The 22,962-nt window shown below is 38.4% G+C and overlaps 1 protein-coding gene across 3 annotated transcripts in view; it reads left to right on the forward strand.

Moving 5' to 3' along the window:
- Nucleotides 1-22,962, forward strand: part of Zfpm2 (zinc finger protein, FOG family member 2) — a 418,495-nt gene that overhangs the window by 193,887 nt on the left and 201,646 nt on the right. For all 3 annotated transcript variants that reach the window (XM_050162068.1, XM_050162088.1, XM_050162077.1), the window contains one exon: nt 12,942-13,060. In XM_050162068.1, coding sequence (XP_050018025.1) covers nt 12,942-13,060 — 119 coding nt within the window. The remainder of the gene's footprint in view (nt 1-12,941; nt 13,061-22,962) is intronic.

A 22,962-nucleotide genomic window follows, 5' to 3' on the forward strand; every position in this document is an offset into this window, starting at 1 on the left:
CCTCATAATGTAAAATGAAGTTGGTTCAACCTTAAAAGGCTCATCGTCTGTAACAGTCTCAAAGCTATTCCAAAGTCAAGATCCCTTCTGAGGCTTAAGGCAGTTTTGTAGCGGTGGTCTCTGTGAATCATAAAGATAAACCAAAAAGTCACACACTTCCAGTATACAAATAACCCATCCCAAAGGAGACAGTGAGGAATATTGAGCCCAAACAAGACCACAGTCCACCAAGGAAATACAAAATCCTGTCCCTCCATGTATAGTATCTGTCATTTTGAAACAGCTTGTGTGGCTCCTTAATTTAAGCTTTGCTGCCTATGTAATGTTCACTTCTTTTCGTTCTTTCTTTCTTTTCTTTTCCTTCCTTCCTTCCTTCCTTCCTTCCTTCCTTCCTTCCTTCCTTCTTTCTTTCTTTCTTTCTTTCTTTTCTCTCTCTCTCTCCTTTCTTTTTTATTGGGGGGTTGTTTTTTTGGTTTTCTGAAGACATGGTTTCTTTATGTAGCCCTGGCTGTACTGGAACTTGCTTTGTAGCCCAGGATGGCCTCGAACTCACAGAAATCCACCTACCTCTACCTCCTGAGTGCACAGCTTTCATTTCTTTCTTGAACTGGATCTACTCCCTTTTGTGCAGTTCCCTTTGGTAGATGACTCTTAGTTCGACATCTTCAGTTCCTTGGAGTATCAACAGCAATGCAGACTTTACCTCTACACCTTCACTTAGTAAACTTCTGGAATCTCCATGCAGACCCTGATCCTGACACAGGTTACCTGGCCTTGGCATCTTTCTCAAACCTCAGAGGATGATTTCACAGTATCTTCATCTTACAGCTTTCATGACTGGAAAACAAAAAGCCATGTGGATAGATGACACCACCCAAATTGGTTTCCTGTTTGGGACAGATCCTTGCAGTTTTTGTGGTCTCAAGCAATTACTTGATAGGAGAAATTAGTCTCTTCTATTTCACAAATTTCCTACCTTTCAAATATAAAGCAAGATGATTCTCTTTAAAGGTTCTAATCTTAACAATTAAAGCACACGGTTTTGTTGTAACATTAAGCTTCCTAGTGCTTTTCCCCCTCCAGATTGTACTTATTTTTTTTTTATTTTATGTGCCTTACTTGTTCCTCATTTTCATCGGAGATCTGCATAAGTATAATCAATAATGACCATTCTATACACTCCTCACTGTTATGCTATCTTGAAATCTGTTATACCAAATAAATGAATACATTGCTTTTTAATTTAATCTCAGAGAAATTCTCAGCATATGGGCAGAATGAAGCCAGACTGATAAACCAAATATTCCAGCTAGTACCTCTAGCCCCGTAGCTAATACAGGTCTTGTTTCCCTCTGAAACCTAATTAGTTGGACCTCCATTCTGTGAATTACTTTTAGTGGTACTGATGTTGTTTCAGTAAGATTTCACCTTGTAAAGGTTCCAAAACCTCCCCCAAACAGTACAATAAACTAGAATCAAGTTTTCAAATACATGAGTCTGGTGTGAGGGTTTTCCCCCACGTAAACAAACATAGTAAAGTAACTACACATCATAGATACAGAGAAGGCAGTCTAAGCTGTTTCTCACAATGGTGAACAAAGGTTCCCTTCACCCTACCCACTCTATTAAAGCCCGGGTGTATATGTATTTTTCATTCTACTCTTTTAATGATTTATGGGATCTGATGAATCCTACACGGCTCATGGAAACCTGACTAGGCAATGAAAGAATGAAGAAAGGACAGATTCGAAGGAAGGACAGATTTCCAGACATACAAAGATAAAACTTGGGGTCAGGTGAGCCATGGATATTTTGGTGGGCCTATACCCTTCACACAACCACCTGGAAACTCAACACTTTTATTATGCACAGGAGGACAGGTTGGCTTGGCTCAGTAGGAGATCGTTTCAGGGAATCCGTCTCCAGCTAGACATCTGGGAACAGGAAACTGCTTCCTCTGCTTTCTCTATGCTCTACAAACCTTTGTACATGGACCACAGGAAGGCTTTTCCTGTTTCCCAAGTCTGACCTGGAATTCCCAAATGTTTGAGGCACTGGGATCCTTGTCACTAATACACATATGCTCAGGACTTCATCTGCTCCTCATACGTTCTATCAAGGCTTCCTCTGCTCCTCACAGATCGATAAAGGAATTTATTAAATATTACATATATCCTTTTGGCTATCTTATGCTTGTCTTTATATATTATATGTGACATCATGGTCATCACACTATCATCATTTTCTTAATCAGAAAATAGAGTTGAGATTCACATATTAATTCTTATTAAAGATGGAATACAATGTGTTTCAGACAAAGTATTTTCATAATGCAAGTTTTTTAAAACATTTTGACTTTAAGAAATACATACAGTGATTTCTATATCACTGTAGTTATTATTCCTTAGTTCTTCCAGATGACTGATATGTATTATGAACAAGGTAACCAGACTAGATTTGCAGGATGCCATTTTCTGCTTCAGAAGCTTATGATGAGCTATCTTTACATTTATACTCATTTTTCCTTTATAAATCAAAATTCCTCATATTTAACAAATATGTATTAATCTAATATATTTCCTAGCTTCTGAGACTTACTGACGGTCTTGATATGGACAGGCAACATTTATCCATTTACATAATGATTGTTTAAAGGTATCTTTACATGAATTACTTGTTTAACTATTTGAGTATTGTGATATATAGTCATCATCATATCTTTTGTAATAGTGTAGTACTGTGGAGAATTTCTTAAAGAAGTAAAGCTGACTTCCTGCATTGCCTGTATAGCACAAATAATAGTGAGCACTTCTAGGTATTGGATTTTAACATCAAGCATTGCATTGTTATTTCTGAGTGAGCTCATCAGTCCTAGAGAAAAAGTGCTTGTACAGTCTTCTCTTTATGAAACACTATTAGCTGAGAGGCCTCAATAGATAAACTTACATATGTGTGTTTAATTGATCTTACCACATGGTAGAGCATTTCCAGAATTATTACATCATGTCATATGAAATTACTAAAAAGTAGCAAAATAAAATTTCAAATACCAGGGATATTTATATCAAGTGCAGTATTTGAAAGAAGCTTATGAAATAATTTTATCACATTTCGAAAACACTATTTTGTTTAAGAATAATATCTTTACAGAGCACCAGACACTTATAGTCACTCTTCCAATCTTAACTAGTAAGGCTTCGGTGAGCAGGATCTCTTCCTGATACTTAGTGACCCATTCCCTGTGCTGGATTACTCAGCCCTGTCTGGACACTAGGGGAGGAGCTCAGCTTGATGTGCCAGGCTTTGTGTATGCCCATAAGAGGCCTTCTCCTTTCTGAATGGAGATGGAGGGGGAGCAGATAGATGGGAAAGGAGAGGGGACAGAGGAGCAGAGGAAGGGTAAACTGATCAGTATGTAAAATAAAGAAAAAAATTGTTATTTAAATAAAAAAGAAAAAAAACTGTTTTAATAATTGCCAGCCATTTGTTCCGTCTCATTAGGCAATCATTTTATCTTAAAGTAAGGTTTTCATAATCTGTGAACCTCTGCCTTTCAATAACTTTATGGATAACATAACAAATGCCCTTCCACGCCTGTGTCAACACTGTATTTTGTTTTAAAGTGGTCATTTCTGATTTTTAAAAGAAAAGCCTGATCCGGTTGCTTGCCACTCTTCCCTCTGAGATCCCATTCCTGGAGAAATTATATCTTCACCCTAAACTTATTACAGCAGGCAACAAATATTTCACCACCATTAGAGTAAACAACATATGGAAATGTTTGATAGAAGTTCTTGTTTCTACATCTAATATCCAAAGCTATATCTGGTATTTAAAGTGGTTAAGATGGAAATTTGACTGCTCTTTGAACTGGAGAGGGAGGGGGAGGTAGTGGGGGAGGGGAAGGGAACTGGAAGGAGGGGAGGAGGTGGAAATTTTTAAGTAAAAATAAAAATTTAAAAAAACAAAAAAGATGTAATTTTGGATGAGTAAATGTTTATTGAACTAAAAGTTATTTAAATGTTTTTTTTGTGTGTGTGTGTGTGAGTAAAATAGTCCTGGAATTAATTCTGCATGTAAAAGTTAATATATGCGGACTTAGATCATGGGAAGCTGTGTATATTATGCTTTGGATCACTCTTCAGAAATGACGGATTCAGCAACAGCTTCTTCTATGTGCAGAAAAGGACCCAACCTAAGCAACAGATGTTGAATTTATCAAAGCTATGTTCATGAGCAGTATCAGCCTGTCTGCTTGCTTTCTTGCCTTCCTTCCTTCATTCTTACTCCCTTGTGTGTGTGTGTGCGTGTGTGTGTGTTCTTAATACTGGAGAGGTAGAGCACCAAGAGCATAGGAGAAAAAGAAAAGGACAGACGAAGGAGTGAGATTTAGAGTTGAGTGCACAGCTCAGTGCTAGAGAACTTGCCTAGCACACATGAGACCTTGGGTCAGGTCAATACCACAATAACAAATTTTAGAAAAGAGAGGAGGACCTGACATATATACTGAGCATATCTGTACTTGATAATTGGAGACGTGCAGTGTGTTAGAGAAAGCATGGCATACTTACAAGTTAGAGGAGGCAAGGACAGTGAATTTCATAGCTTTAAACAGCTGCGAACGTTTCACATCTGATGGTCATTTCTGGGGGAATTGCTAGCAGCATGGCTAAAAATTTTGAGAGTCACCTGCCTCAGCCAGACTAAAACTTCAGGTAGATCCCTCATGCTGTTACTCGTCGGTCAAATCACTCTGCTTCCCTCTGGTCCTCTCATGTTGCAGGTCTGCACACTCCCGCTCCCAAATCGAAACTCATCCAGACGTTTTCTTCCAGACAGAGCTCACCCTGTTGCAATTGATGCCTAAGGATATTTATTTGTCCAATCTTGTCAGTGTAAGTCTTTTATCTCCATCCAAAACATGTTACTATGCTGAAGAGCTACTCTGTTTGGACTTACTACAGGCTACAAGAGAAATAATATCTAGTAAAGCAACCAATAGGTAGTTTTGGTCATTACCGAAAAAAAAAAAAAACACGTGCCACTTGTGGTAAGTCCTAATGCAAGCGAAGCGACTTCTTACAGGCTGCGACAGCAGCCTGGGGAAAGCAAGAGTTGTCACACAGACTGCGTGCTAACTAAACAAAGAAACAAGGTTGACTGAAGTGCACAGTCATAACCCGTCAGTCAGATTGGCTGACTCTTAAACATTGCCTTAATAGTCTTCCTTCTTCACTTTGCCTCAGACAGGACCTAAGGCTGATGTTTCTGCAAGATTTCCTTTGGAGTTTCTCTTCTGGGAGAAATCAGACTCTGTTAGCAGCCCCTGCAATCCTGACCTCTGTGTCCCCTTGCAGCTTCTCTGAGAGTGTTGCTCCCCACTGCTTCCTGTGTCTACCAGCCAGGTTTCTATACTCCCATCCTGATTCTTTTTAAGCACAGGGCTCCCAAACATAACCTCCTTCTGCTTCTCAAGATGGGGATCAGGAAGTGGTATTAGGTCGGCCTCTGACAGGGAATGTTGTCTGGGAGGTCAGGGCAGGTTCCTGGCAGCGGGGAAGCCCACCGCGCCAGATTTCCTAGCGAAGGATTGTTGATTACCTTCCTACTTCCAACAACTGAGAAGTCTGGAAAGAGAGCAGCTCCTGCTTCCACTCACTGTTCCAAAGTTTTTCCAGGGCGAGGCATGCCAAGCACATGCTTCAGACACCTGCCACAGCTATTTTAGCTCATTCCTTTGTTCATGTGCACAGATCATAGAAGGAAGAGCAAGATAGGACAATCCATTCCCCCCCACCTAACTCTCGGCACAGACAAGTAGATGAACTCTCTCTAGTGATTTCATATCGTGGTGTTTGTAAAAACACCTACGGTTGTTAATCTAGATCAGTGGTTATCAAGCTGTGGGGCACGACCCTTTGGGATCAACAGACCCTTTCACAGGGGTCATTGGATATGCACGCTATGATTCAAACCAGCAGCAGAATTTGTTACGAAGTATCAACAAAAATGATTTTATGGTTGGAGGTCACCACATTCGGAACTGTATTAAAGGGAAGGTTGAGAACCACTGGCTTAGATCATTACCAACAACAATATTTCCTGTACCCATATTTTATCTCTTCCCCTTTTCAGGAAAAATGATAATTACAAGTGGTAGGTTTCACCGGACCTTCCCATGGAAACCTTGCTTTAGAATTAATTCTCAATGCCATCCACACTAATAAGGTGAAAATTACCCAAGTCTGTAACGGGTACAACATGTCACGGCATACATGGGTGAATTCACTCCCTAAACAATGCAGTACATGTTGATAACTTCCTATGACTTTCTAGAAGCTTTAGCCCAAGGAAATGCTTTGTATTCTTGAGAAGCACGGCCCTTTGAGTTGCCGTAGGCTTTAGAAAATGCCAGCGTCTTTACAGAGTTTTCAGGTAGCAAATGCAGCCTGTAAAAAGGGATGCTTCTCTTTCACTGGCACCATTGTGTTATCTTCCCGGTGTAATTACAAGTTAATTCAGAGCTCTTTGTGATCGACTAATAGCTACTGATTCGCTTCTGCCACCTCGTACCTCCCCATGCGCTTTTCATACCATCTGCAGCGCCCGGGCACTTACCTAGGGCGAGCATTTTTCTCGAAGTAGACTCATCTTTGGCAAATCATTAATAGAACATCAAAAAGATCCCATCTGTTAGAGTTACATATGGCTAAGATCAGAATTATCAAATATCTCATTTTTTTCTTTATTCCTCTTTTCTTTGTTTCTCCCTTTCTTATCCACACAATAAATGTAGTTGTCAGCGGGATAAGTTCATGTGCCGGATAAGGTCACAATTTCATTTAGTGACAACTTCCAACAGTAGGAACTTACAAGGTCCGATTTATTAAAGAGTCAGAAGGGATAAGATCACTGCTTGGCCAGCCTGATTTATCAGGGTTTGACTGGAGCACTTGAATAGGGAATGTCGTATTTCAACTTTATGTTCAAAACTGTAGTTTAGTGGACGTTGTGACGGTATGACTCAAAAACCGAGACAGAAAATTAGAAAAGCTATCCTTATATGGCAATTTGTTGCCATCACCCAAAAGCTATCATTTATTGAGTCAAACAATGCTCGGGGGTGCATCAATACTGCATAAAAGAAATGAAGTTGTTTGTCCTAGGAGGGGACGGGACAAGTGGTTATTACTGCTCTCAGAAACCGGGGTAGTGTCAAGACTGTGGTTTGCCTGCGCAGACAGTCGACAGTGAAAATGTTCTAACCCTGTCATGTGTTTGGCAGGCAGCTGTCAAATGGTTAACCCATAAAATAGCAAAGAGCATTGGCCATACTTTGGCCACCTTGGCTGACTTTGAAAATGTCTCCGAGATTTTTGAGCGCTTTTTGAACTCAGCATGACTTCGGGGCTGTCCATGTTTGATACCATGATGTATAATGTTTTCCAACCATGAAGAAAATATAAATATGGGTTCTGAAGCTATAGCCTTCTGCTCTAGTGAGGCCTGATAAACATTTCAAACCAATTCATGTGGTCTGCTTTGAAATTTGGTTATATATTTAAAACTAAGTTGAAACCAATCCAGAGCTTATTTTTAGCAAATGAAATGGGATCTTCTGTCATCTCATTTGCTTGAACCCTCATCCTTTATGAAAGCGGAGCCCACAGTTAAGAGATGTTAAGTAAAATGCCATATATGCTTATGTTACCAACTTAGTGCCGGATTGAGTTGGCGCTGAATTCAGCTGATTGTGGACAGCGATGTGAAAAGGCCCACAGCTTTCTCTATTCGTGCCCTACTATTTTTATAGACTTTTGTTTCTAAAGAGGCATATAAAGGGATCCGTTTTAGCAGAAAAAAACATATTGAAAACCCCTTCACAGAAAAAGAGTGGAGGAAATTTCTGGTGACTTAAATCCACCCCCCCATCAGTCAATTTAGTTTATTTAGGCCTAAAACTGGGTTGATATTTTTAAAGCTGTGGGGTGTCTAGTAGTGGTTTGACTAAGCTTCTTTTTTTTAAGTGGAGCTATCATATGTCTTTGAGGAATCACAGACTTTTAAAAGTATGCATTATCAAGAAGATAAGAGCCACAGCCCACAGCACTAACAATATTATCTTTTCCCAAAATTGATTAGCCTGTCCTAAGTGTCTCAGCTTTTCTCTGTGAACCTACTCAGAATGTTGGAAATAAGGCTTCATTTAGAAGAATAGTTGCAAAAAATGTGAACTGGGCAGAGAAGTAAAGGCTTTATTTTCCTTCCGGTTCTATCTTTCACAGATGAAGTAGCAAGGAGAAGCTGCTCAAAGGAAATGTGTGAAGGTTGTCATAGAAAGAAAAGACACCCCAAGACGATTGTCTTCCAATGTTAAAATCAACATTAATGTCCTGAAATTGACACCTAACATATTATGAAAATCTGTACATCATTAATTTTGTTCAATTTCTATTTTGTAAGGACCACACACCAAAATCATTATCTACCCAGAGACAGTCATTTTAAAACATTGTTTATCTAGTTGTTGATATTTTTATTGAAGTGAAAGAAATTACAAAGAGAAACCACCACTAATTAAATGGACTCTGAACTCAGTAGGAATAAGAGGGGATGATCAGTTTGTTCTCGAGTTCAAAAAAACTTCAGGAAGGAAAATATGTTTGTGCTTGATCATGCAACTTTATTAATAGGATCTGTGAAGACAAACGTGCGGTGGGTGCTTCCTGGGTAGCAGGAGTAGTTCCTAGAACAGGATAGGTACTAAAGAGGAGATGAGGAAGAACGAAGGAACAAAGGCATCAGGGGAGCAGAACCCATTACTTGGCAGATGCCTCGGACAGTCTCCTGGAGAGACTGAGGTCTCAGCACAGATGCCCCCTTTGAGAGGTCAAAGGGGAGTGACTGCAAGATCTTGTACAAAGGGCTGACTTAGTGATTGTGGAATTTTAATAAGCTTATCCTGGCAGGGATGGAGCCTGCAATGGAAGCTGGTCAGTCACTTAGTCAGAGTTGATAAGAAAGGCAAATCTGGTAGATAGGGAGAGAAAGGTACGTGAAAATATGAAGTGATTTGGAGAGAGGAGACAGAGCTGTGACCACAGACCCTGGTGGACGTTGGGAGGCTTTGATGCAAAGATCTGGTGAAGTACTAAATATCTGTTATGTGCTTTGTATAGCATTCATGTGTTATTGTAATTCCTGTTTTATTTACCACAACTGAAATTTGAAGTGTTAAGTGTCTTTCCCTGGCCGGCATGACATTCCCATTATTCGTTCACTATTCAGTATGGATCCTTCTTATGTCTTCCATTCCACAATATTCCCTTTGATCCAGAGACTTGTGGAATTCACCTTATCAGCCATCGTTATTTTCAAAATTTGTTTGATCCTTCTTCCTCAAATCATTACCCAATGCCTCGGCTTCTCCAAAAGCACATGGTTCAAGGGCCATGCTTGCAAATTTAAGCCTGAATTTCATCCTTGGAATTTTCTTCCAATTCCTAAAATATAAATAGCAACTCGGTTCTATCGTTTTGTCTATCCACGGCGTATGGACTCCATCACCTCACTACACTCCAGGCCCAGGCTTGTGCTGTTTGCTGCTTTATGTTTGAGCCTTCCTTGTTGTCTAGAGCTTAGCAGATGTCAAGTCAGCATCTCTGTAATACATGAATGAATGAGTTGATGAATGGCGGCATAAAGCTGGGAGACCCAGATCAGGCATGAATTGGAGTTTTGCTTTTACATCTCCAGTGAACCATCCATTTTAGGGCAACCTGGTTCTAGGACTGGGATCTATCACTCAGGAGCCCCATGTTCTTTCCGTAAACAAAACTGTTAACACAGGCCATCAGAGTTGGAAAACAGCTTACTAATCAGTGAGTGCTAATTCTTACTTCTAGAGGGACTTTTTGATGGTTGTTATTGGACTGTTTTGGGATTTAAAAAAATTCTTCGTTTTAGTGCATTAGTTTACCTAATGCCTGTTACTGTTTAAAATAATACCATCTCTGAAGTAACTTGCAAGGTTAATATAATTTCCAAAGATCAACATTTTATTTTTGTTGTTTCTTGGTACCAAATACGTTCTAAGATCTTGTGCTTCTCTGTGACTTTTTATAAACACAGTTGCAAATAAATGGTTTATTTTTAAACTACTTTGGCAACAGAAAAGAGTTCCCCTAAGCTTCAAAACAGCATCTTAGTAAATAAAAAAGGAGACTGGCCTTGTCTAACGCCAGTCACAATGGTGTTGTCTAATGGCAGGGAAAAGATTGAGTTGAGAGCTTGAATAGTTACTGGGTGGTTTGTAATAGTTGCGTTGAAGAACTCACAATGTATTGGTCTGCTTAAAATTTTAATATGTATTCAGTGACATCTGACAACTTAGGAGGTATTTGGATATTACTTTATGATCTAGCCTAAGTTTCTAGTTCTTATTCCATTAAAAGACAGTCTGTATTGTTAATCCACAGGTGTAGATAAGAGTCACTATTTGACTGCGGCTGAACCCTTTACAAATGAAATATGTCAAAGGCAGAAAGACAGGATGAATTACTTTTTAAAGGGGTTTTCAAAGATTTTCATGATTCCTCTGGTGTCACGTTAAAAAATGTCATGGCTTTTTATAAATGTATAAACAGAAGCAAATTTATTTAGCACTAATCCATATGTACAAACAAAAATCTTAATTAATTATTTAGATGAGGGCATTGTTTAAAATGTAAGCGCATGAAGTTTTTCAGAATTCTGTCTGAGAGAAATTAAGTATTTTCTTTGTAAATTTAAAAGTTATCTCCGAAGAATAAATAAGTGGATACGTGTAAATTGAAAGACATTTTTCACACTGATTTTTTTAACATTAAAATAGATTGCTTGTGGAACTGGGGGCTGTGACTCAATAGGTAAAGTTCTCGCCTTGAAAATAGGTTGCTGCCTTTGTTCTGTCTTTGACAGATTTTCCACGAAAAGCTGCTGATTCAAGTATATTAATCAAAGCTGAGGAAAAGCTTGAAAATGAGTTTGTTATTCTACTCCTGAAAAACATAATTATACTTACTTTGTTGTTGTTGTTTTGTTTTGTTTTTTGTTTTTCGTGACAGGGTTTCTCTGTAGCTTTGGAACCTGTCCTGGAACTCGCTTTGTAGAGCAGGCTGGACTCGAACTCACAGAGATCCACCTGTCTCTGCTTCCACAGTGCTAGGGTTAAAGTCATGTGCCCCCATGTCCAATTTTTTTAAATGCATACATAAAATTTATTTTTATTTTATGTCCATTGGTGTTTTGCCTGCATGTGTAGCTGTGTGATGTCAAATTTTAGAGTTAGAGACAGTTGTAAGCTGTCTTGTGGGTGTTAGAAATTGAACCTGAGTTCTCAGGAAGAATAGTCAATGATCTTAACTCCTGAGCCATTTCTCCAGCCTACTTCCATATTCTTAATAAGCTTCAGAGTTTAGGGTGTAAGCCCTGGTGTTATTTACCATCAAATCATTCTTTTTCTGAAACTATATTTGAAGTCACTTTCCTTGCAGCTTAGCATTATTGGTTTCTGCTCTACTCTGGAAAAAACAAACAAACCAAAAACACTGAGGAGTATGTGTCTATCTTAACGTAATTATTGCTTTCACTTTTAGAACAGGGGAGGGAGTAAGTGGAGAGTGGGCTATGTAAATTCAGCCCCTAAGGTTAGAATGTGAAATTATTCTGAACATCCTTTTGGAGGCGCAGGTAACTTTGTCTTTCATAATGGAAACATTTTAGGCTTGTGCGATAATTCAGTATAGAAAAGGTTTCTATACATTTGATTTAAAAAAAAAACAAGCAACAATTGGAACACAAAAGATAATGCCTACTATTTAAATAATTAAAAGAGGGAGGCATGAATATTAAGAAACAGGGAAGAAATATGACTGAGCTCGGTTTGATGGGGTTGCCTTTTAAAATTGAAGATGGAAGCTACTCCGGAACGTGATCCTGCTACAGATATTCAGAGTGCAGTGGGTTCCAGCTTGAATATTCTGTTTTTCAGTCTACATGGCTTTCCATCTACAAGTTTCTTTATTTAAGGATCCTTCTCTCCCTCGTTCTTAAATCTGCTGTTGAACAGGCCAAAAGGAAATATTAACAGGAAAGCGGGAAATGATACTGATGACATAATATTTTAAAATGTTAAAAGATTTGAACTGCTTATGAAACAGTGTACTTTGAGGGTAAAAATAGTGATTGAACCTCTACGTCTGGAATGAGAATTCCTGTTCATTTTAAGCCATGTTCAAGCCACGATCCTTGTTTAGATTTTATTCATTTATTTTTATAGTTACTTATCTATTAGCCATGTATTCAGTCAATTCCTAATCCATGAAACGCATGTAATATCTTTATATCTTGGTTCCCTTCAGTGTTTTCAAAATATAAAGAACATAGACTTGAACTTAGTGTCCTAACATATATGCATGAAAAGGGGAAATTTACCAAAACAGTTCTTATGAAAAAGAAGCACCATTCCTTATTGCATTTGTACCTATTTTATCTATTGAAACTATTAGAATACCAGAATATTGTCAACTGTTTTTAGATGCCCTCTAGATAATTTTTCTTCAAAAGAGCAGATGCAAGAATTTTACCTGTCACTTATTCTACGAGGTCTTCTTTCCATTTTAACATTCAATCAATGCTTTTTAAGGAAATGTTGCTTTTGAAGGATGATGTCAGTGGATAATGAGTGTGGAAACTGCAGGGAAAAAAACTGGAATGAATTTGAATACAGTTATAAAAACAAATATTCTTTCTTTAAATGGTCAGTTGGTTTTCAGGGAAGTGTAATTAATTTTCGCTCTATGAATCCTGAAAGTATCGGATGTAGTGAGCAAACGCAGAGCAGGTGCTACCGCTAGTATGGTGTGTGAGAGTTCTAACATCCCCTGTTCTCACCCCTGCAGGCGAGCTGGAAACCTTTCAGAGAGATGGGGAACGAAAAATTCAGAGTCGGCAGCAACTTCCAGTGGGAACAACCTGGGGCCCCTTTGCTGGCAAGATGGACCTGAATAATAACTCCTTGGTATGTGGACCTTCTAAGATGCTTGGCTATTTTTTATCAGGTTTTATCTCTGTTTGTTTGCTTGTTAAATTGAAAATTAAAAAGTTTGGGGTGTTTTATGCCAATTTTATGGAGTTCCAAATATTTTACCAATGGTTTGTCTCTAATATAAAAATAATCATAAATGAAACAGCTTATTCATACTAAATGGTTGGCTAGTGAGGTAACTTAGCAGCTCCCTGCTTCATCTGCCGAGCCAGGCTTCATTTTATTTTAAAACTACTTGAAATCACCTTTCATTTCCAGATGACACAAATTAAACACCATACATTATAGCTGTGCACAACAAATAAGAAATAAATAACTTTGCTATCCTTCCTAGTGCTGCCTGTAACTGTAAGGGCAAGGCTGAGTGATCAGCATTACGAGTTGTGTTTAACCTTTACATAAAAGTTCTGAGGCTTGATGTTGTATGGGTACCTGATTTCTCAAGACACTGAAAGGTACGAGACTTTCCCGTCCCCCATTTTGCCTACATGCTTCTACTTGCTCTCCAGTGCTGCTTAACAGACATCTGAGAATTAAGATATTGATCATATTTAAAACTGCCATCAGACACCACCTCCAACTCTTGTCATTTCTCCATGTTCTGTCGATAGCGTCTCCCATTGAAATGACCCCTGTAGCTCATTTATAAAATAGTGACGTTTTCCCGTTTGTTATATCAAAATATCTACATTAAAATCCATCATTTTGTTTTATCAGCTTCTATATCACTGTGTGTGTACATCCTGTACCACAGCATGGTAGTTTTGTGACATTTTACCACCTGTTAAATTGTGATTGATGGAAAATAAACCTATTTGTGAAGGTTTAACTTCTCATTGCTCCTTCCAGGGCATCACTTTATGGTTTTAATATTCCTCTACCATTCCAAAGCCATTTTATGCCATATTTAATATTTTTAAATTATGCAGTCTATATGTTTGAAGTGTTCGATATTATTGCTCCTATGTGAAGCATATGAATTCTCTATGGGACAAGACTGGCTGTGACTAATAATTCTTTATAGGAATACCTTACTGCCTCAGTTTACTCCTTTTAGAGTCTAAATCTTTAATTATGTGCTCTATTAGAGGTAACATGCTTAATCATAAATTGTAGATATTTTACCACAGTACACTTTTAAAATATTTTTACTTTGAAAGCATTTTCTCTTTTAGAACTTGATCTGATTTTGCATCATTAAATGTAACCTGTACTATTACATATAGTATGTAATAGTATGCTGATCACTGCATAGTGTGTACTAGTGTATAATGCATGCCTACTTATTTCTAGACTAGAATGTTTAAATTTGGGAATTGATTATTTCATTTACCCCTGTAACAAATCTGTAAATCTACTGTATTTCAATTTTTGGTTTCATAGATGAGAAGACAAAAGTTCTGGCTATTGATTTCAGAACTTTTAAGACTTCTCACAATGCCTCTTCAGTAGAATATTTATATCTTAACATAATAACGATTTTTACCTAGATACCAAATTTATTAAAAAAATAAGCAGTAATAGTTTGTTGATTTGTTTTGCTTGCTTCACCATGGGCAAAATGTTGCTTATGAAGCAATTTGTAATTAGTCAAATATTTGTGCAATTTTATTGCATCTTTAGATTTTGGACAATATTTCAATATGTTTTTTTAATGACATGAAGACAAAATTTCCTTATCAAAAACGTATAGCTTACTAAGCCTTTCTTGCCCATCTTTGATCCAAATTTGAGATAGAACACTCATTGAAATTACTTGTTTGCCAACTGATGTTATGTTACTCAGACTCATGGTGTTGGCTCGGGAGATTCAGCACACTAATTAATCCAACATGGTAATTAATTGAGTCACCATGCCAGATGTCAAATCCTTTTGATATCTTTCAAGTCTCCATCTTGAAGTACATTAATAATATGCCACCTTCTGTGGGAAGTCTTTTCAAACCAGGCATTTGTATGTATATAGAATATTCCAATACCCCTCTGTACAGAAAAATGAAAAAAAACTGATTAGACAAGAAGTTATTCCTGGAATAGTATAATGCACTCAATGTATAAGTAGATGTTTGCTTCCCATCAGCCTCTTATCTTGGTAGATGCTTCACACTGGAAAGGTTTGACAATAGCAGCAGCAACAAAGTAAATGAGTGCATTGGGCCAGGTTACTTTACATGTGAGAAAACAGTAGATATCTCTTTAATAAAGTATTGCAGAGGAGAAGACTGACACTTCTGGTAGCTAAATAATTAGCTCCTGAGCAATTATTTGATATTAAAACCCTGTTGTAATCTCAGAAATATTGTCTATAATGTAGGAATAATCATACTTGGTTTATAAGGAGTCTGAGGCTAAATGAGGACACATACATGAATTATCCACAGATATTAGCCCCTGTTACTAGTCTGTCATCTGTACAAATGATCTATTGCATCCGGCACATTAAAAGTTTCAGAGAAACCCAACCCAGACTAAACGTGTAAGACTGTTGACTTTGGTGTTTAGGGACATTGCAAGTCAAGATTTAACTCGTTGTCAGGTGATTACGATTTTTTGGAGAAACAGAACCAACAGGATGTGTCTGAACATAGAGATTTACTGTAGCGTTTGGATCAAGCAAGAAGGGGATTTTGTAATCCAAAATTGTTATTGTGGGTTGGACAATAGAAGAGTTCAAGTCTGTAGTTTTCTTGTGACCAGAGAAACCAATCTACTTGTTGAATTTAGACTTTCAATTTGTTGAATGAAGCCTACCTATACTGTGGAATGTTATTTACTTTGTTGAGGGTTGATTAATTTAAAAGCTAATTCTGGTTAAAAAACATTCTCTGAGTTAGCATATAAAATTAACAATCCCAGGTTCTGGAAGTCCATGAGAGCTTGTGAATATCTATTTTATGGTTTGTAACAAATAAATGTAAAATAAGATGCAGAAGAAAAAAACCTAAGTTTGAAAGTAGTATTCAAATAAATTTTGAGACTCTAGAGGATGGAGATTTATTGAATCCATTTGGGCCTCTACCATTGGTATATAGTAAACAATCAATAAATGCTTTTAAAAGTCAAAATCTAACACAATGGACTGAACTTAACGGCGCCTTTCTCCTGATACCCACTGGTGCCCTCCCAGCCTTGCCATGTCCATGATAGAGCTGATAATTCTGCTAAAGCAATACTTTCTGATGTTGACATTGTGAATGATATCTTCCTTTTTAATATTCATTTTCATCAGAGCTCAGTATTGCTATACTTTCTGCTTCTCTCTGAACCTTGGCTCATTTTCATTTAACTCTGCGTGTTTCCCCCAAACACTTCTGGCCTTTCTTCTCTTCTCCCTCCGTTTCCAATGCCTCGGGGAGCTTATCCACTTGTAAAGCTTTAGCTACTAATTTACAAATGACATTTAAACAAAAATCTCTAACCTTGCCTTTCTCGCTTTCTCTAACGTAGCGAATTTCCACTATTTTAAGTGCCTTTTCTACCAGCCTTTCCCCGCTAACTTCCTCCAGCTCAGTGGTCATGAGGGGGTGGGAGAGTTCCTTCTTCCTTTAAACACACTCTTCCCACCATAGCTTTGCGCCCCCTTTCCCATATCTGCAGGGGAGTTCATCACATTACTCCACCGGTTCCTCTTTCATCTCAAATGCTTGCCCTAATTCTCTCAGGAGTCAGTTCCCCGCGTGCAGTGTTCTCCGTTTCAAGTCCTCCCTCCAGATCTCCGTTCTTTTCTTCCTGGTCCCGCGCCACTGCTGTAGATTGTACCTCCAGCACAGACCCCTTGATCGTCGCCATATTCTTTCAGTTGCTCTTTCTGCCTTCTTTCTCATCTTTTAAAATCTAGATCGCAGTGAGCTCTAAAACACAGAGGCCCCTAACTCTAGTGTTTTAGTTCCTACAGCATACAAAAGAAATCGAACTGGCAGTGCCTAAGCAGGTCCTCCCGGTTTTCCTTTACAACTTTTCCTGCTTTTCTACATAGAGACTCCCGTTCTTGGAGGCTCTCTGCCTGGTTCTGCCTGGATAGCAGCATCTCCTGCGTCGATCCATCTGGAGGTCCTTTCTTAACGCAGTTGAAACCCTTTCTTTCCGGCCTCTCTTCATTGCACTCCTTCCAATTTTACTTTCTCTATTCAAGGTTGCCTCTGACAAAAACTTTCCCTGAAGTCTCCGTTCTGAAATAGATAAACTCTTTCCAGGGTTTCCAATTTGTACCTAGGATTGGGCCCTTTCCACACTATCTGCCTTCTCACTGGGCTCCTTATCGAATTTTTATTTTATGTCCTTGCTGCACCAATCTATAATGAGGGACGCAAACAGACAAACGGAATCTTGAAATAAGTCATTCTTTCTTTTTCCTAAGAAGCAGGGAACTCTGGGCACGTCCCTTGTTCAGGAGAGCGCGTCCCATTTCAGACTGTACACCCATTTCTGTATCTGCTGTATTCCTGCTTCATCTGCCCGGCCTAGCAGTCCAGTCAATGCCGCGAATGCGCTCTTTGGCCCTTTACGTTTATGCGGCTATTTTGTGTTTTAAGTTCATTTCAGTGAAAATTTCCATGAAATGAGGTGACTCTCTACGTCCTAAGTTTGCACGCCGTATGGAGATGCGATCCTGGTGATGTCTTGATAGATGGAGCTGAACCTCAGTGTACAACCTAACAACCCTTTGAGACAGGAAGGAGGAGCTGCTGGGCCATGGAGGCAATTAAGATTTATTTACAAGAGAATCAGTCTTACCCCTCACTATGACATGGGTGCAGGCCAAGAAGGTATTCTGTTCCACCATGCTTCCTGTGAAGTCACATCCAGCCTCTCACTTTCCAGTGACAAACCATCTGGGAAATTCCATCTGTCTCTGCTTGGAAACTGAGGTGGCGGTCTCCCACTGTGAGCAATTTTCTATTAACTTCTTGGATAAGATCAGTCAGATTTATACTGAATTGATGGGAACCATAAGAGCAGGGTTGTTCCAAGGAAAGACAAATGTACTGATTTCTCTAATTGGGCTTGAGCCAGTTTCATTCAAGGATGCCCTAAGGTTCTAATAGTGCACTGGCTTGTGACCTTTTTAATTGTGCCCTGTTCCTCTTGGGAAGCATTGGGGAAATACATTATTGACGGAGGTTGGAGGTTTGTCTCTTAGGGAGGGCAAGATCCTGCCTTCTCTTATACTGTATCTACTATGTGGAGGATAATGGAAATGGGGTGGACAGGGAAGCTGCCCAGGAAGACATGAAGCAGGGCCTTGAAGATATCAGAGCCTTGGAAATAACAAACCTCCTTTCTAGAATGAGAGTCGTTGTATTTTTTTTTTTTTTTTTTTTTTTGGTTTTTAAGACTGCAAAGTGGTCAACAAGAGGAAAATAGGTTAGTATGGAAGCCCCAGAAATTAAAGATATCCTATAAAATATGAACCTGAAAATAAGAAAATAAAACATCAAATCATCACTCTAGAATCCCTCTAGAAAGGTAGATTATTCATGTGCATTTTAATCCAAAGGGAGTCCTTATATTATGATGAAGGTAGCACTGTGATGTTGACAACAGATGGAGTTAGATTGTCTTCTGAGGCAGCAATGTCAGACCAGAAGCATAAATTGTACCTTTTCTGATAATTATTCCCTGCCCCCAACACACATTTTATAGATAGCTGAGCTGTGTTTGCCTATATCATCTTTTGACATTTCTCTTCTGATGATAGTGCCTCCGTGTTCTATATGTTTTGACTTAAAGTTTTGAAAAAGAGGACTCCAGTGGCACCAATCCTTGTCCTTTACTTACAGTTTGTGGTTTTACACACTTGTGCACACATTGCCACATATATTTCAGACAGAATTCAAACTCCTCTTGTGGCCTAATTAGCTTTTAAGTCTGATCTTACATTCTTCACGCTTCACTTCCCAAATGTTAGGGTTATAAGTATGTACCAGCACACCTGGCTTCATAATCTGAAACTTAAACACATTTTTAATGTACAGTATGATGTATGACTCACAGTATTTATGAATAATCACAAAAATTCATTTTTTTCATTTGATGGTTTTGTATTTCTCTAGAACCCAAGAAGAATTTTTATTGAAGATGACCTTATAAGGCTATTGAGATGTGTATAAGTGTTGTACTGTTGAGATTATTAATATACCCAGGAATGAACTGTTCACATAATGATAATGTGTTCACAGTGGCTGAACTAGAACTTGTGTCTCAAGTAAAGGCTGAAGACAAGAGCTAGAATTCAGGCGTGAAGGGTGAAGGCTGGCTGTCAACTGAAATTGGGAGCTGTCACATGTACCATGTTTTTTCTCATGCACTGGGGCAACATATGAATTCCCTTATTACAGATGTCATTGTTACTGTCCTTTCTCAGCTTGCCAGGTCCAGTCATTGTGAAGGCCTGAACTGTGAGGAGATTGATATATGAAGTCCTGAATGCCTAGAGAAAAGATTTCATCCATCTAGATATTGAGGAAGTCATTGACACAGTGTACTCTATTGTCTTCATGATATAAATTATAAAATATAAATTATTAAGAAAGGTGTGGATTTTTCTGCAGCACAAAGTAGAAATGAGGTGTTGTCGGGGTGTTAGGTAAGAAAAATTTGGATAGAAGTGTGTCCTATCCTTTACATGGCTGGAATGCTTTCTGTTTTGCATATTTTAAAACAGTTCTATATGGTAATCATAGCTAGCCATCTGAGTTATGAGGTATTAGCAGCACTCTTAGCATATTCTTCAGTTTGAAGATGGTACCAATGCAGAGGCAAAAGCCTTGTGTAATCCAGCTTGGTTTTAAAACTGAAATTATAACAGAATAATTATCTCTAAATCATATAACACATTAAGCTCTGCTTTTGATTTAACTGACCTCTAGGAAATCCCAAAGTGGCCTGAACCCGGTCTTACAGTTTAGCTGTATCTGTGGACCATCTTTGATGTAGATTACCCAACAGTCTGTGCCTCTGTCCACACCACTCCTACAAAGCCTTGTGTGTGGTGCATAGTGATCTAGGAGGAAATATCTTCTGTACACTTATAAAAGGACAAACACAGTTTTATATATTTGGAAATAAAATCATGGAGGAGTTCTGTTTAGGAGACTAACACGTAAGTTTTTAACCCTTGTATAGAGTTATATTTTTATATTACATTTTATTTATTGTGTTCACATGTGTGCAATGGAAGCAAGCACTTTTGAGGAGATGGGGAGACCAACTTCTGGGGGTCTGTTCTCTTTCAATCACGTGAGCCTCTGGAAGGAACTCAGGCCACCGGGTTTGGCTGTAAGTGTCTGCCTGCTGAGTCTTCTCACTGGCTCTAGTTGGCTTTATTATTCCTTTACTTTCACTGAGTTCGGTTTTTCTCATGAGACTCATTGGCTCAGTTTTACCCAACTGCATTTTCTTATTTCTAATCATTTTTTATGTTCTCGGTACCTTTTATATCACTTTATTTAGAGGAATGTGTATGCAGACCTATGGCTTATGTATTTGTTTATTTTTCTTACCCTTTTCCCCCTCAAATTCCATTTCTGATTACCACATATCACTGGTATAGTGGCTCACAAGCCAGGTGACAGAAGGCCAGTTCTTTGGTGTCCTGTGAAGGCTCAACTTATGGTGGCTTTGTCTACCAACACACTTAAGTGGCTGCTGATTCTGTTACTGACCCAGTGAGTTCTCTCCAGGTCAGATGGAGATGCCGTTGCTGGCATCCATGAGGGCAGGAAGATGATACAATGAGAGAGGCGTCTAAGACAGAAACACAGTGTTTTGGCAACCTAGGCTTAAGAGGGACATCTCATAATTTTGCTAAGTTCTGTTCTTAGGTCTAGCCCATCTGGAAGGGGACCATGTTAAACAAGGTTTTGCAACTGAAAAGGAGGCCTCTCTGGACCCCTCAGACTTGTCTGCTACAGAAGGCAATTTGCATAAGTAGTTACTTGACCTCTGTCTAGAGAAGAACTTTCAAATAACAGGAGCAGTGGGAGAAATTGCAAGAGAAAATTTAATTAATTTGAACAGAAGGAGATTATGTGTTATAAATTATCATAACCAAAATCAAACACTCATTAGTTAAAGACACTTGTGAAACCGAGACACATTTTGCTCTGATTTCTGTAGGTAAATATGATATTCCCACAGAAAGTGATCTATGGTTCCTTTATTTAGATATTATCTCTGCAGGTGAAGAAAACTGAGTTAAAGTACAGGTGTTAGTGTCTTGGTGTTTCAAAATACTAGCTACTCTTCCAGAGGGTCCAAGTTCAGTTGCCAGCACACCAACATGGCAGCTCACAATTACCTATAACTTTGTTCTGGGTAATGCAAACTTCTAGTCTAGAATTTACAGACACCTGCACTCAAGTCACACACACATACATGCACACACACACAGTCAATATATAAAAACTTAAAACCATGTGTATGAAGCATGATTTGCGAAAGAGTGTTATTGGAATTAGAAATACAATTGGTCATATCTTGGTCATATCTTCTTTGGTCATTTTGAGAACCATGCACTAACATGTGGTCAGCATCAGACATCAGACAGAACATGTGGAAAAGTGCTCAGGATGGGGTTAGAATAGCCTGATTCTGGTCTTGTCTGCTATTACTGAAAGTGGCTGTGTTCTTTTGGGTAATAACATGTCCTCTTAGTTTTCTCATTTATAAAAGAGGAGTTATTATACCAGACTTACATCATACAGCTACTTTGAAATTATATAAAATTATATGCATCTAGTCACTGTGAAAACTGCACAGCTTGTGATGTGATGTGAACCTGCATTGCTTTTTATTATATAGCTGTGAATAGAAAGTTGATTCTTTATCCCTTTAATACTTCAGGAAGTGCATAAACCCTTTCCTCTTCTGCCCTCTCTCTGAATGTACTTAACCAGGAGCTTGCTTCATTGTCCTCCTATCAATGTGTCTCTGTGCGTATGTACTCACATTAATTTGTACACATGTGCTCATCAGAGTTATTGATTAATTACTGTGAGTCTTCTGAGGCTTGCAATACACAGCTTTGAGAAGGACAAAGTGTGCAACGTTTAACATCTAAGTAGACCATCACAGCAAATTCAGAGAATACAAACACATAATTTTAGAAGGAGAAAGGTTGAGCTGTCAAACTACTTTTTGAATTATCTTGACTTCATTGTGTTTTCTTTTGGTGGGAAGTTATGCTTTAGAAAGCATTTCTCGGGTGTGTGATTGGGGGATTCCTAACAACTGGGAAAAGTAATTTACCCTGTGTGACTTGCTATTGAGGTAGGTTTGTATTTAAAAATGTGAACTCGATTTTTTTTTATTGAGTTTTAGAGCTCAGAACAGAAAGAAAGCAAATATTGCCATCATGGTTCAGACAGGAACACGTGATAAAATGAGAAGAATTGGTACAGAGCTCAAAAAGAGCAAAAACATTTCTCAGGTAGATTAAGAAGTCAAACATACAGCATTTGTTCATCGTTACTCTGTATGTAGAAGCACTGGGAGTATACCGTGGGCAGGAGTCTCTCCTGTGTTCTTCATCTCTGCAGGTGTCTCTCCATCTTTCTCTCTGTCTCTCTTCTCTCTCTCTCGGCCTCTCTCTGTATCTATCTATCTATCTATCTATCTATCTATCTATCTATCTATCTATCTATCTATCTATCTATCATCTATCCTCTCTCTGTATCTATCTATCTATCTATCTATCTATCTATCTATCTATCTATCATCTATCTATCTATCTATCTATCTATCTATCATCTATCCTCTCTATCTATCTATCTATCTATCTATCTATCTATCCATCCATCCATCCATCCATCCATCCATCTATCTATCTATCTATCTATCTATCTATCTATCTATCTATCTATCTATCATCTATC

The sequence above is a fragment of the Alexandromys fortis genome, unplaced genomic scaffold (genome assembly GCF_014885135.2).
Source record: "Alexandromys fortis isolate MF-2015 unplaced genomic scaffold, M_Fortis_MF-2015_v1.1 scaffold_17, whole genome shotgun sequence".
Classification (NCBI taxonomy): domain Eukaryota; kingdom Metazoa; phylum Chordata; class Mammalia; order Rodentia; family Cricetidae; genus Alexandromys; species Alexandromys fortis.